Below are 16,072 nucleotides of genomic sequence, written 5' to 3' on the forward strand. Positions count from 1 at the left end.
AAATTTTCAGAGTTGGCTGGTTGTGAAGCGCATGCGCACTTCATAACCAGCCAGGATGTCGAGGAGGAAGGAGCTCCAGGATCAGGTGAGTATATGGGGAAGGGGGGTGACAGGGGGGGTGGGGGGCGACTTGGGGGGTGGGGGGACATCACTTTTTATCCCCTGTCACCAATCATTCATGGTGACAGGGGATAAAAAGTGCCAGGAGCAAATGGTACAAGCGATCAGCGGTATATAGTATATACCGCTGATCGCTTGTACCGGGACCCAACAGGGGGGTCCCCGATGACTGCCCCATGCTCTCCGCTACCTCCGGTGGCGGAGAGCATGGGGCTTTCATTCATTTTAACTTTTCCATCGCTGTGAACCGACATTAGTCGGTTCACAGCGATGGCAGCGGCCATCTTGGAAATGATGGCCGCCGGGGGAGGGGGGTTAGTGATCACCCTACTAGGGGGGGCTGATCTGAGGTCTGGGGGACACTTATTTCATCTCCCCCCGCCGTAGATTCACGGCGGGGGGAAATGAAAGGCGGCGGCAGCACCGGTAATCCCCTTTACCGACGGCCGCCGCTATAACGTTAATAGCGGCGATCGTCGGTTAGGGGGGGGGGGGGGGGGGCGGGACGGACCCCACACACTGCCCCAACCCCTCAGGTACCTCCGGTAGCCGGGGGGATGGGGTGGGGGCCGTCCCGGCCCCGCAGCCTTATTCTCTGCCATCGCCGTAAAAAGCTGATGGCAGCAGAATAAGGACCCTTAGTGACCGCCGTAAAAAGCCGTATCGGCGGTCACTAAGGGGTTAAGTATGTTCAAGAATTACCATTTTTCAAACGTACATGAATTTCTGAAGATCTGCTGTTTAGGATATATATATATATATGCCTTCTTTGCTGTGCCCTGTTTCTTTTGGTTATGACATCGTAGTGCATCTACTAAGTTGGTTGAGCATGCTCAGTTTGACTGAATATTGCTCACTAGTCTACAATGTGTTTGTAAGGAGGGTAGTGTGTGCCGTGATGGATAGCAATAGCAGGGTCACAGTTCAAATAGGAAACCAGGAAATGATCAGATCCATGGGGGAAAAGAACAGTACAATGATGTAGGTAATTTTCATTGTACTCTTTTACATACTGTGTATATGTACACTCACCGGCCACTTTATTAGGTACACTTGTCCAACTGCACGTTACCACTTAATTTCTAATCAGCCAATCACATGGCGGCAACTCAGTGCATTTAGGCATGTAGACATGGTCAAGACAATCTCCTGCAGTTCAAACCGAGCATCAGTATGGGGAAGAAAGGTGATTTGAGTGCCTTTGAACGTGGCATGGTTGTTGGTGCCAGAAGGGCTGGTCTGAGTATTTCAGAAACTGCTGATCTACTGGGATTTTCACACACAACCATCTCTAGGGTTTACAGAGAATGGTCCGAAAAAGAAAAAACATCCAGTGAGCGGCAGATCTGTGGGCGGAAATGCCTTGTTGATGCCAGAGGTCAGAGGAGAATGGGCAGACTGGTTCGAGCTGATAGAAAGGCAACAGTGACTCAAATAGCCAACCGTTACAACCAAGGTAGGCAAAAGAGCATCTCTGAACGCACAGTACGGCCAACTTTGAGGCAAATGGGCTACAGCAGCAGAAGACCACAGCGGGTGCCACTCCTTTCAGCTAAGAACAGGAAACTGAGGCTACAATTTGCACAAGCTCATTGAAATTGGACAGTAGAAGATTGGAAAAACGTTGCCTGGTCTGATGAGTCTCGATTTCTGCTGCGACATTCGGATGGTAGGGTCAGAATTTGGCGTCAACAACATGAAAGCATGGATCCATCCTGCCTTGTATCAACGGTTCAGGCTGGTGGTGGTGGTGTCATGGTGTGGGGAATATTTTCTTGGCACTCTTTGGGCCCCTTGGTACCAATTGAGCATCGTTGCAACGCCACAGCCTACCTGAGTATTGTTGCTGACCATGTCCATCCCTTTATGACCACAATGTACCCAACATCTGATGGCTACTTTCAGCAGGATAATGCGCCATGTCATAAAGCTAGAATCATCTCAGACTGGTTTCTTGAACATGACAATGAGTTCACTGTACTCCAATGGCCTCCACAGTCACCAGATCTTAATCCAATAGAGCATCTTTGGGATGTGGTGGAACGGGAGATTCGCATCATGGATGTGCAGCCGACAAATCTGCGGCAACTGTGTGATGCCATCATGTCAATATGGACCAAAATCTCTGAGGAAGCTTCCAGCACCTTGTTGTATCTATGCCACGAAGAATTGAGGCAGTTCTGAAGGCAAAATGGGGTCCAACCCGTTACTAGCATGGTGTACCTAATAAAGTGGCTGGTGAGTGTATGTGGTACACATCTGATTTTACCACCTTTGCTTTTTGAGAAAACCCCTTTAAAGGAATATACTCATCTGAGCTGATTGCTGGGGGGTTGACAGACCCCTCTGATCCCACCCCAGAATGGGTACACAATTGGCTTTCAATGAATGGAGCGCTCATAGGGCCACAGCAGCTTGTGGCCCATTGGTTCTTTATAGGACTGAATGCTTCCAAGTTCAGTGCTCAGAAGCTTTCAGCAGCCCCATAGAGAATGAATGAATAAAGTGCAGGGCTGAGCAGTCCGTTGCAAGCCAATGGCGGTGGAGTCCTGTTAGTTTGACCAACAGTGATCAGCCTGCTACTATGAATAGGGGATAACAAGCTCAGATGGGAACACACCTTAAAGAGGCAGTTCACAAAGAATTATTATTGACCCCCCCCGGTAGGCGCTGGCACGTGTACTCACCGCAGCTGATCAGTGTCCCGTGGTTAGGCTTCATTCCGGTCTCGCAGCGCCATTCAAATCCGGTGCGCGCTCACTTCAGCCTCTGCAGTGACTCCTCTTCTCTCTCCTGTGATTATACGCTGGAACTCACACGTTTCAGTGCATTCTCTATGGAAGCACGTGACTTCCGGCGTTCCATCACAAGACACAGAAGAGGAGTCACTGCAGAGGCTGAAGTGAATGCGCGATGGATTTGAACGGCGCCGCGGGACCGGAACGAAGCCGCACCGCGGGACACTGATCAACTGCGGTGAGTATACGTGCCAGCACCTACTGGGGGGGGGGGGGGGTGCAATAATATTTTGTGCTTCTTTAAAGGAGAGATGACCGACCTGTGCACGCTGGTTCCAGGGTTCTCTTCTGTTGCGTTTTAGGGACGGCATTGCTATATTATTCTTGAGTCTTGTTTTTGCTGTTAAAAGAAATGTAACATTACGAGGAGTGATTGTAGAACACTGTATTACTTGACCACCTAAAGGTTTCTCTTTCATTTCAATGATTTGCAGGTCAATGAAGCCGGATAAGAGCATGGCCCGTCTAACAAAGAGGCGACAAGCGGATACGAAAGTTATTCAGTACTTATGGACAGCTATAGAGGTGATCAGAAATCAGAAACAGATCGCAAATATCGATCGAATTACTAAGTAAGTCACTTTTCCTACAAGAATTCCTGCTTATTGGGAATATGCCTATGGTAAAACAGGTTGTCTTGCTGTATATTAACGGTATATTTCCATCTAAGACCTTTATGGGTTATCAACGGGTTGTGCCATAAATGTCTGATATCACATACAGCGACCCACACCTATATAGAGAGCGACGGCCTTCTTGTTGTGGCCACCACAGAGGTCTAGAAGCCGAAAAGAGCCAAGTTCATGCAGTTTACATGACTCTTAATGACGTTAATGGTGATATGCATACACAGCGTAAGGCCTTATTCATGCATTCTGTAAATCACATTCCCATTTTTTCCGAATCCACCAATAATATGTCTTACAGATTCACTATGCACAATTTTTTTGCGAATTGCGAACATAATTTACAGGCCTGAAAAATTACTGAGCATGTTAATGAGGCCTAAAACAGCAATCTGTGCTGTTTCTGTAACTCTTGAGTTACTTATAGTGATACGCTTTTTACACCCCCAGCTTTGGAGATTAAAGGGGTAGTTCACAAAAAAAATAAAAAATTCTTTCAAATCAACTGATTCCAGAAAGTGCCAGACATTTGTAAAATATCTCCAGTCTTCCAGTACTTATCAGCTTCTGTATGCCCTGCATTAAGTGGTGTATTCTTTCCAGTCTGACACAGCGCTCTCTGCTGCCACCTCTGTCCATGTCAGGAACTGTCCAGAGCAGCAGAAAATCCCCAAATCCCTTTAGAAAACCTCTCCTGCTCTCCAGACTGGAAAGAATACATGATTTCCTGTGGGACATACAGCAGCTGATAAGTACTGAAAGACTTGAGATTTTTTAATAGAAGTAAATTACAAATCTCTTGTACTTTCTGGCACCAGTTTGTTTGGAAGAATTTTTTTTTCTGAACTACCCCTTTAATTTATCAGTTAAATATTCTTATGGTTATGGGTACTTATTATCTCTTCTTTCTTCTTCTTCTTTTTCTTCTTCTTTCTTCTTCTTTCTTCTTCTTCTTCTTTCTTCTTCTTCTTACATAATTTATAGCTTAGCGACTGGATTTACTATAATAGTGGGACTGGTAGCCTCTTATTCCTGGCAAAGAAGTTATAGTAAGAGATATAGTGGGTTTCCTATGATTCTATATATTAGAGGGATGGGATATTCCAGTGTTTGCTGATATCTCCCACCTGGCTGAGTCTAAGCTGGAGTCCTTGTGGCTGCAGTTACCCGCCATTCCGCGCCTTTATCCCCATAGTCTGGAGGCTGCACAGTGACTGAGCTCCTGGCATGGAGCCATCCCCTGTGATGGTAATTTATTGCTTATTGATTACATTTTACACAAGGGCGCCGTTCTAACCTCATAATTGAAATATTTGTTGGGAGATGGAAGGAGGCTCATTAAAGTAAAATTCTATTTGCTAAAAGCTGCTTGGAACGTATTTCCCTTTCAGTGGTGCAGTATATCGCTCTCACTGGGCCTTTCCAGTACAGCCATAAATTACATATAGATGTCATGGATTTCATTTTCTTTCTTCTTTTACAATTCTATTGAGGGAGATTTCAGTGCCCAAAACTACTTTTTGGGTCGCACAGCATGTTTCTGTATTCAGGGAGAAATGAGCTTGGGTATAAGTTGTCCTTTTAGTTTGAAGATGTAGAAGAGCTGAGTGTGTATGATGCAGCAGAGCCGGGTGTGTTTTGTGCATGCAGCAGAGCTGTGTATGTGTGGGTATAATATACTGTCATGGAGAGTGTAAAAGTGGACCTGTGATAAGTGTCACAGTAATTGCTGCTTAGTGTAGCTAGATCTGAATTTACTGTAAATTTTCACACCTCTAATCCTGAGATATACGTGTTATTAAGAAGTGAATTGTGGACATATGATCACAGTTATGTCTGGATTATACTAAGTTTTAAACTGCGCACACGTCTGGAGAGGCCTGTGTATGGTTTAAGATCATCCATGACAGTGAACCAAAGATGGTCTAGGTTGGATTTAGTAGGAGCCCTGGATATTCCAATGCATGACTTTGTATGGTAGGTGGCACCACTGACACAGTTATATGTTTAGGAAGGAAGGGGTTTGCATTTCTACCCTACAATCTTGTGGGTACAGTTTATAGGGGTAAAATCTAGTGACAGGTTTCCTTTAAGTAGTCACTGCTCAACAGATTGTATGGACCTGTCCTAAAGTGTTTGTCAGGCGACCAAACCAAAGTTTTAATGGGATTGTGTGACTAGCATTCATGTATTATGGGGCTTCTTCTTTTTAACAACAAGTTGCTCCCAGTACGATCTCCTGGTTTTTCCTAATTGTAAGAAGACTCAGACAATCTACTTTGCCCCCCCTAAAAAGTCTGCATAATCCATTGTCCTGGAAACAGTTATGCCCTGATCTATGAACTGCTGCACTGAAATTGCCGCTCTCTTTTGTCCAAAGAAAACGACTGTATTTAAAGCGTAACTGTCATGTTTTTTTTTTATTGCAGAAATCAGTAGTATAAGCGATTTTAAGAAACTCTGTAATAGGTTTCATCAGCCAAAAAAGCCTCCTTCTGTACTCAAGAAGCAATCTCCCAGCCTCCCCCCCTGACTTCTTATCTGTGCATTATCAGGCAAACACATTACAGAGAAGCCAGTGAAGACGGGTTCTGCTCTCTCCATTCTATCCTTATGGAGGGGGGAGGGGCTGAGGGAGATGAGGGAGCAGGAAGAGGTGACATGAAGGTCAGCTGTTTGTAGACTCTCTGGGCAGCTAAAACGCTAAATTCAGGTGTCAGAAAGGTCAGTGCTTATCTATGAACTTACTGAGAGAAGATGGCAGGGTGTTGTGCTGTGCAGAAATCCTCCGTGCTCAGTCACTCCTAACAGCCCCTCCCCTCTCCATAGCCACATAATGGAGACAGAAATCCTGCTTCATTTGATGTGAGGGGGGAGGCTGGGAGATTGCTTTAACTACAGAAGGAAACTCTTTTAGTACATAAAACCTATTACAGAGTTTCTTAAAATCGCTTGTACTATAGATATTTATTGTTTTCAGAAAAATGACCCTGACATGACAGTTACGCTTTAACCCCTATTTCCCTTTGTCTACCATTAGGTACATGACCCGTGTTCATGGCATGCACCCAAAGGAGATCACACGCCAGCTGAGCCTAGCGGTAAAAGACGGCCTGATAGTGGAGACGCTGACCGTCGGATGTAAGGGATCTAAAGCTGGTATTGAGCAGGAAGGTTACTGGTTACCAGGGGATGAAATTGTAAGTATTAATCCTATATATAGATGATGAATGCTCTGTGTAGGAGACAAACACCCACATGTGTTTATATGGCATGAACAGATTTATGAATGTGGTATTTTTGTCCATCTCATTTATTACACATATACTGCCCTCGTTGCTTCCTTTTGTCCTTGTAATTTAAATTTCAAAGTGTGCACTTCATCTTTGGTAAATTTATAATTATATATTAGGAAATGCTTTGAGATTACATAGTGCAGATCTGTTACCCATATCGGGGCCTTTAACCATGGGCATATTTTGGAACTTGACATTGTGTAATCATATGACCGGCCATTCTTCTTAGTTCATGAAAATACATTAAGGATCCATTCACGTGTACAGGATCTGCAGCAGATTTGACACTGTTCCATCATTTAGTCACATTGATATCTACGGCTTCAAATCTGCTGCAGATCCTATATGTGAGAGTGCACCCTTAAAGTGCCACTGTCATGTTTTTGTCGTTTTTTTTGTTTGTTTTTTTGCATAAAGCAATAGTACAGGCGATTTCAAGAAACTTTGTAATTGGGTTTATTAGGCAAATATGTCATTATCTTCATTCAAAAAGATTTTTCCTAGGTACCCCCCCCCCCCATCCCTCTTATTTACTGCTCATTATCAGGAAATCTTGACTCTTTTACATCAGTCGAGCCCTGTGTAACCTATGGAGAGGGGAAGAGGGAGATTAGTCGCCAGCAGAGAACAAAGGATTACACAGCGGAGCTGTATGAAAGCTGATATTCAGAGGTCAGTGCTGACTTCAGAGGAGATAGTCCAGTGATGTAGCTGTAAATTAACTCTTTTTTGTCCTGTTTTGGTGCCTCCTCTCCCTCCACTCCTCCCCTTTCCATAGAGAACCATGAAGACAGGGGGGAGAGCTTCAAACTGCTTTTTCATGATAAAAAAAAATGCATTTTCGTCTAATAAACCCAATTACAAAGTTTCCTAAATCGCCCATACTAATGATTTCCAAAAAAAAAAATGTTAACGACAGTGACACTTTAATGTATTTCCATACAGCAACAGCATTATCAGGTTACAGTTTGTAGCCTGTCGTTTTCTAACAAAGAAACAAAACTTTGTTTTCCCTGTGTATTACCAGCATAGTATCTTCTGTTAGCTAACATCACTATAGTAAACACCTTTTTATATGTACCCGTTTTAGAGCACAGGAGCAGTGGTTCTTGTCCGATGTCCAGTGAGCACGACACATCCTTATATATGGAATAGTAGAAGTGAATAGATTTTTTCATGTCATTGAACTCCAAAGCCAACTGGATGCTTAATACTGCAATGGTTGTTGCTTGTTACATTTAGATATGCTTGCAATCATTATATATATATATATATATATATATATATATATATATATATATATATATAAGTCACTTCTGCAGACCTGTATATCATCCATTCATAAAATGTATGTATCTTGTATGGGCCAGGTACCAAATTCTATTGTGTTAGTTTCTCTGCATGCCGTTCAGTTTATAGATAGAGGATGGAACTGCAGATCCCCATAATGTAGTAGTGTAGTACAACAGGCTAGAATAGAGAAGCAGGGCTGCTGTCAGAGGTCTGTGTGGTCACATGACAGCAATGGGGAGGGGGCGTGTGTTCAGAATGGACCAATTAGGACTGACAGACTGCAGGGCACATAAAGTAATGAGCAGGGCAGATGTGGGCGCATACATGCAGCACTCTCTGTCCGGGGAGAGAGGGGTTACAGCTATGAAGAGATTAGCTCCACAGTCCTGTCCCCTGATGTGAGCCCCAGCCTGAAGTGGATCTGCTATGATTTGGAAGGTGAGGGAGACTTCCTGGGTCAGAGTGCACTGCTGTAGACCCCGCTATGCAGACCATGCCCCTCCCCAATTCGCCCTTCCACCCAGTACAGGGAGCTCTTAAACCAAAGCAATGCTCTTAAACCAAGTCAACATTTTGAAAATCTGTGAGCTTTTAGACCATAACAGTCTTAAACCAAGGTACCACTGTATATATACACACATATGTACGTACACACACACACACACACACACACACACACACACACACACACACACACACACACACACACACACACACATATATATATATATATATATATATATATATATATATATATATATATATATACAGTATATATGTTTTTTTGGGGACGTAAGTATCATTATTATTGTCGTAGTTGTATAAATAAACAAAAAAATTGTCTCATAAATGAGTCTGATCAGGTGTGTATGTTTTACATGTCCGTCCCCTATCATTTTTCTTCCACCGCCAGGTAAGCCTTCTCAGTGTTTTCATTGTGTGCTGTTCTGGAAGGACTTCCCGGCAACAATAAATTTTCCCATGGAAAATGGCTGCTATAATCGCAAAGAAATCATTGCGTCAGCTGACTGCTGTAACCCTCTACAATAGTTGTATTATTAGCGAAAGAGGACACAGCTCAGAGCTTGTCTGGTGACTGTTCCAGTTTACAGAGCAGATTGACACCAGATGGAAGCTTTACTTTTGTTTGTTAAATTATTCCATGATGTGCGGGGCGGTCCAGAGCGGGATAAAACAACCGGTCCCAGATGCTAATTTCTTGCAAAAACAGCACCACCCCTGTCTTCAGGTTGTGTGTGGTATTACAAGTCAGCTCCATTCATTTTAATGGAACTGAGCTGCAAAACCCCACACCCAAACTGAGGACAAAGGTGGTGCTGTTTCTAGAAGAAAGCGGCCATGTTTTCCTAAGCCTGGATAACCCCTTTAAAAGTCATTTTACTTTTCAAGTGTTTTGATCCTTTAAAAAAAAGTCTGGTGCGAAACTCAGGACTGTCTTATTCCAGGCTCTTCCGGGGAACCAAACACTTGGAAAGTTGAAAGTTGGCATTATATAAATCAGTGGCTGATTCATTTTCTTTGGGTTTGACCAATCTTAAAGGGGTTTTCCAGCGCTACAAAAACATGGCCACTTTCTTCCAGAGACAGCCCCACTCTTGTCTCCAGCTTGGGTGGGGTTTTGCTGCTCAGTTCCATTGAAGTGAATGGAGCTTAATTGCAAACCGCACCTGAACTGGAGACAAGAGTAGTGCTGTCTCTGGAAGAAAGTGGCCATGTTTTTGTAGCACTGGATAACCCCTTTAATGTAGACTTGCTCAACTTTAGCCCTAACCCGTCCTGTTCTATCAGGTTCCTCAGCTTTATGTTCAGTAACAATGCCATAAGTGCAAAGTTGTCTAAACCTGCTCCTTCACATGCAGTATATTGGTTAGTATCCGATACTCATTTGAGTCATACACAGGAATATGCAAACATATGTGACCTCTTAGGATCTTTTATGTGGGTAATTCTTAAAGGGGTACCCTGAAGAAAAAGAATGGTTTTGAATCAACTGTTGTCAGAAATTATACAGCTTTGTAAATTAAAAGAAAACTCAAGTGTTCCAGTACTTATCAGCTGCTGTATGTCCTACAGGAAGTCTATTTTTTCCCAGTGCCCTCTGCTGCCACCTCTGTTTGTGTCAGGAACTGTCCAGAGCAGGAGAGGTTTTCTACCAGGATTTGCTGCTGATCTGGACAGTTCCTGACATGGACAGAGGTGGCAGCAGAGAGCACTGTGTCAGACTGGAAAGAATACACCACTTCCTGCAGGACATACAGCCGCTAATAAGTACTGGAAGACTTAATATTTTCCAGTTGGAGTAATCTGTATAACTCTCTGACACCAGTTGAAACTCCTCTAAGGCCCTTCAATATTTTTTTTTTTTGCTGACCTCAGAATCAACCAATGGGCCCTCTTCTTGTTTTTTTTTCTTACCAAATGTATTCATTATACCTGATTTTCTATGCAACCCCTCCAAAATATGCCAATTCTGTTTAGCACAACACTTTTGTAAATTATTGCAGATGAAACATCACCAAATTCACGGAAGAGAGGGAAAATCAGTGAATTCACCTGAGGTTTGTTAAAGTGCTTTGATATCGAGCTTTGCAAGTATGTAAGCCAACAATTTCTTTGTCATTTTCCATAGTCAAAGCAGTGGGACTATATGAAGTAGCCTGATAAAGTGGGAGGCAAGTCTGCATTGGGGTTAATGACACTACTTTAAAGTCCACTATTAATTCCCCTCACTAATAGTAATGTAGGGTGTGATCCTGTAGACCGCAGCATATTGTAACCCTTCAGAAGTGGAAGAGCCTGGAATGTGTTGCCGCTGATACTTTATCATCAGATGTCCCAGAATGTAAATTTACTGTATAGATCAGTGTCTAGTTTGTAACAAAGGATCAGCAAGGCTATTGCTTGCCATCCTTTTACTCTAACACTTGTATTGATCATGGATAAGGGGCATGGATGTTCTCCAGGGGTTGTAAAGTTTGTTAAAGGGGTACTGCCTTCTGGGGTAGTTATACTGTATCCACTGAGGTTAGGTTATAACTACGGGTCCTATTCCACGGGCCAATGGGGGCCCGATCAATAATGTAAACGAGCGCCGATCTGCTAGATCATTCCTCGTTTACTGGGCCTATTACACAGCCCGATATTCGTTTAGTGAGGGCTGCAGGGACATCATTACCAATATCCTTGCAGCCCTTGTTTAAACACCATTCGTTACCTACAAATGTTGCAGTTCTTCTCCTGCGCTCCTTCTTCCTCCAGCAGCAGCTTCGGTGCATCCTGTCTGAGCTGACAGACCGCTCAGCCACTCAGTGGACGCGGTGGTCCTGTCCAGTGACTGGCTGCGCGGTCTGTCAGCTAAGACAGGCCACACCGAAGCTGCTGCTGCGCGCAGGACCGGGAGGGAGAAAGAGCGCAGTTGAAGACTTGCAACATACTTAGGTAAAGCATGTTGCTTGTGAAATCGTCGGTCGCTCTCGCCGCATCGGTATTCCACGCAGCGATGTGCGGTCAGTGCCCGATGATTTTAGGTTTGACCCTAAATAAACAATGAGCTGATGATCTTCGGCTGATCGTTGTCTCTATTCCACGGGGCGATAATCGCTCCGTGGAATAGGACCCTAAGAAGCCCCTCGCAATCCCTGCTGAAAAGAGATGTGGGTACCGCAGCTCCATTCATTCTCTGTGCAGTCACTGAAGGTGCATTTGGCTCTCTTTGGCAGCTTCATAGAGAATGAATGGAGCTGCAGTGTGCATATCTGGCTCGCAGCTCTGTTCAGTGGGGACCGGTGGTTGGACTCCTCACAAGTAGACACGAGCGAAACCTTGAGCCCCCTTTGGTTTGTCTGCACCTTAACGCTTTGCATTTGATTACTGGTAGCTGAAGAAGCTGGACGAAGCCCTAGGGAGTCCTGGAAAACATGGATACAGTCTATGGTCATATCCACGTTTTCCCTGCAGCCTTAGGGCTGCATCTAACTTCTCCAGCCACCAGCATCAAATGCCGTGAATTTAGGTTTGGACGAACCCAAGCATGCTCGAGGTTGCTCATCTCCTGTCACAATCTCTTTGTTATGCCCTATCCTTTTCTTACTGTGGTTAGGGCATAACTACCCCAGATAGGAATACCCCTTTTAAGCATAGATTTTTATACATGAGCCCCACTGCAATGCATTCAGAGAGTTCTCAGACGCTTTCATCTTTTTTTTTTTCTTTTTTTTTTTACATTTTGGTATGTTGCGGCCTTGTACTAAAATAATAGTTAAAAAAAAATTCTTCCAACATTCTGCAGTCAATATCCCATAATGAAAAAAGGTAAAACACAAAAAGTGAGAAATCTTTGCTAATTTACTGTAAAGAAAAAGCTAAAGTTTGCATTGACATAAGTGTTCAGGGCCGTTCCTCAGCACTTGGATGGAGGACCTTTGGTAAGGGTTACAGCCTCCAGTCTTCTTGGTTATGATGCCACAAGGTTTACACATCTGGATGTGGGAAGTTTCTGTCATTCTTCTCTACAGCTCAAGCTCTGTCCAGTTGGATGGGGACCCTGGTTGAAGCCATTGTCAGGTCTCTCCAGAGATGTTCCATTGGGTTCAGGTCAGGGCTGTGGCTGGGCCACCAAGGACATTCACAGAGTTGTCCCTAAGCCGACCCTGTGTTGTCTTGCCTGTCTGCTTAGGGTCATTGTCTTCAGCCCAGTCTGAGGTCCAGAACACTCTGGCTGAGATTTTTCCTCAACCCTGACCAGTCTCCCTATCCATGCTACACCATGATGCTGCCACCACCATGTGTCACTGTGGGTATCGATTGGGCAGGTGATGAGCAGTTCTTGGTTTCCTCCACTCGTGCTTACAATTATGGCCAAACCAGAAATTAATGTTTCTCACAGTTTAGGAGTCCTGTGGCTACTTTTTTTTACCCCAAAAACTCCAGGCAACTTCAATATTTTACTGAGTAGAAATATCTTTCTGGCCACTCTACCATAAAGCCCAGATTGGTGGAGGCTACAGTCATAGTCGATTTTTTTAGAAGTTTCTGTTATCTGCACACAGGATCTTCTTAGCTTCTTGTAAGAATGATGGAGGCCACTGTGTTCTTGGGAACTTAAGTGACCCTTTCACCAGATCACTGCCTCTACACAATCGTGTATCCGAGCTTTACAGGCCGTTTTTTTTCCTCCTCATGGTTTGGTCTATCTCTGAAATACGCTGTCACTTGTCAGATATTATATTGACAGGAGCGTGTCTAATCAGCTGTATTTACTACAGGTGACTCCAGTCAGGGTGCAGAAACTTCTCAAAGATTTTTAAGAGAAATGGGAGGAGCTAAATACTAAGTGTCACAACAAAGGGTTTGAATACTTATGTACTAGCTAAGGCTATGTTCACACAACGTATATTTTCATAAAACCACGGCCGTTGTACAACGTCTGTGATTATTTCGAGAATAAACGTTACCTTGCCGTCTATGGGATCCCAGCCAGAGCGTATACACATGGCATACGCTCCGGCCGGGATCCCTAGCGGCGCCGCAAACAACTGACATGTCAGTTTCCTGCAGCTGCTATTTATTGAATAGAAAACCCTGTCAGTGCACACAGTGGAGCGAGCAGCTCCGATCCCTCGCTCCATAGTGTGCAGTGGGGAGTTCTGATGCGGGCGCGCACGGATGGGCCCGCATCAGAACTCTGTGGCACTTAAGATCATCCGGCCGGTACTGCAGTACTGGCTGGGGTGATCTTTTCTGAGACGGGCCGTTCCGTGACCCAGCCACTCTTTTACATTGTATGAACATAGCCTAATAGTGTATAGCCAGCTCACCGCTCCAAGGAACTCTCTGCGCACGATCCACCCCTTCAAGGTACAGTAAATCCAAAGCAAAAGACAGAATCAGCGCTGGTGAAGTTTCCAATTAAGTTCCAATGCGTTTCTCACAACAGAAGTCCCAGTCTAGGCCAATGCGTTTCTGGTTAGGAACGCATAGCCATGACTAAGGGTGGGTAACCAGAAACGCGTTGGCCTAGAATGGGACTTCTGTTGTGATCTACACGTTGGTTTTATGGGCTTCAATAAACTACACTAGGAACTTCACCAGCGCTGATCCTGTCTTTTGCTCTGGATCTTGTGTTTACTTATGTCCGTGCCAAATTTAAATTTTTTGCAGAAATTCTATGTTCACATTCTCATTATGGGGTATTGGGTGTAGATTGATGGGGGAAAACTTATTGCACTGTTTTTTTTTGGCCACAGCATATCCATATGGGAAAAGTGTAGGGTGTGGAGACTTTTCAAATGCATTGCATTGAATGTATTTATTGTCACATATTGTGCACCATGTTAGGCGTACCCTAAACTATTTTACTACTTTCCCATTCCCAAATGCAAGAGCAACACATTGCACGCTCTTGCAGCACTGATAGGTTGACCTCTAATAAGAAGTGTAATTCTAATGGCTAATATAACATGTAGGTCCAGCTACTTACCTATCCGAGCACCTTAACCAATTGCCTTGCCAAATAACCCTGTGTTTCTCCTAGGAATGGGAGGCAGAAACTCATGACTGGTACTGTTTTGAATGTCATTTACCCGGAGAGGTGATGATATGTGACCAGTGTTTTCGTGTCTACCACCCTAAATGTTTGCCCGATGATTTAAGACTCAGGGATAGCAGTAATCATTGGCAGTGCCCGGTCTGCAAGGTAAGGTCACATCGCGTCTGGAGTCATACTTATATACATATATTATATGGAGGAGATTTATCAAACATGGTGTAAAGTGAAACTGGCTCAGTCGCCCCTAGCAACCAATCAGATTCCACCTTTCATTTTCCAAAGAGTCTATGAGGAATGAGAGGTGGAATCTGATTGGTTGCTAGGGGCAACTGAGCCAGTTTCACTTTACGCCATGTTTGATAAATCTCCCCTATGTGTATACTAAACTAATACATAAGAGACAGCGACAGCAGAATATCTTTCGAAGGCAGAAATACTTTTCAGAAAGTGACGTTCTGTCTTTGGCGCTGCTGTACTCATAAAGAATTGCCGAAGATGGCGAATTCCCGAAAAGATATTACCGACATACCTCACTGTAACCGTGACCCAAAACAAACTGCTTTACGTCTAACAAGGTTTATAACCCTTTTAAGATTCTTCTCTGCGTCATATTGTCGAATGATGTCTCCACCAAAGAGAATGAATGCTCATACCAATATATAAGCAAATTCTGTTTGTGCTGTTCTCAGATGGACGGATATACTTCAGCATGTCTATAAAAGTCAGCTGTGTAATGCAGATGGCCCCGGGGTGGCACGTGACAGAAGTATTTTATCTCCTATGTCACCGCTCCCTTAGGCACTGCATTAGGCAAAACATACGGTAGTATATCAGAACTTCCTGGAGAGTTTTATATATATATATATATATATATATATATATATATATATATATATATATGTGTGTATATATATAATATAATTTTTTATATTTTTTTTTATTTATATTTATATATCATTTCATGGCTTTTCCTTCATTTAGTGTTATATGCTGTAAGACTCTCAAGTAAAATGGTATCATAGTTTGTAAACAGACAATGCTAGTGTTGTTACACTCCTTTTACTGAGTTCCCCATGCTAACTAGCAAAGAGCGTCATAATTTCACTGCCCTTACAGTAAAGAATCCTCTTTTGTGTTGGTGTTAGGAAACCAGCTTCCCCTAAATGTAAAAAAAGCAGTAGCCCAACTCCAGAAGGAAAGGTACTTGCTCTAAAGTGCCATCTACTAAAGGTAGCGTCCCTTACAGTAATGTCTGGCCTTTAAGATGAGCGCAGCTTCAGCATACTCGAGTCCAGTTGTGCGGCTTTTCAATATACGTGGCTGAAGAAGTTGGATGCAGCCCTAGGGAGTCCTAGAAAACATGGATACCGC

General features: G+C 43.7%; 1 protein-coding gene across 4 annotated transcripts in view; it reads left to right on the forward strand.

Moving 5' to 3' along the window:
• The window catches only part of ZMYND11 (zinc finger MYND-type containing 11), a 77,943-nt gene that overhangs the window by 32,768 nt on the left and 29,103 nt on the right, over positions 1 to 16,072 (forward strand). For all 4 annotated transcript variants that reach the window (XM_069958912.1, XM_069958914.1, XM_069958915.1 and 1 more), the window contains exons 2-5: positions 3,353 to 3,490; positions 6,585 to 6,744; positions 10,659 to 10,712; positions 14,687 to 14,848. In XM_069958912.1, the coding sequence (XP_069815013.1) occupies positions 3,357 to 3,490; positions 6,585 to 6,744; positions 10,659 to 10,712; positions 14,687 to 14,848 (510 nt within the window). In that variant the 5' untranslated portion in view covers positions 3,353 to 3,356. The remainder of the gene's footprint in view (positions 1 to 3,352; positions 3,491 to 6,584; positions 6,745 to 10,658; positions 10,713 to 14,686; positions 14,849 to 16,072) is intronic.

Source organism: Dendropsophus ebraccatus, chromosome 2 (assembly GCF_027789765.1).
Source record: "Dendropsophus ebraccatus isolate aDenEbr1 chromosome 2, aDenEbr1.pat, whole genome shotgun sequence".
Lineage (NCBI taxonomy): Eukaryota > Metazoa > Chordata > Amphibia > Anura > Hylidae > Dendropsophus > Dendropsophus ebraccatus.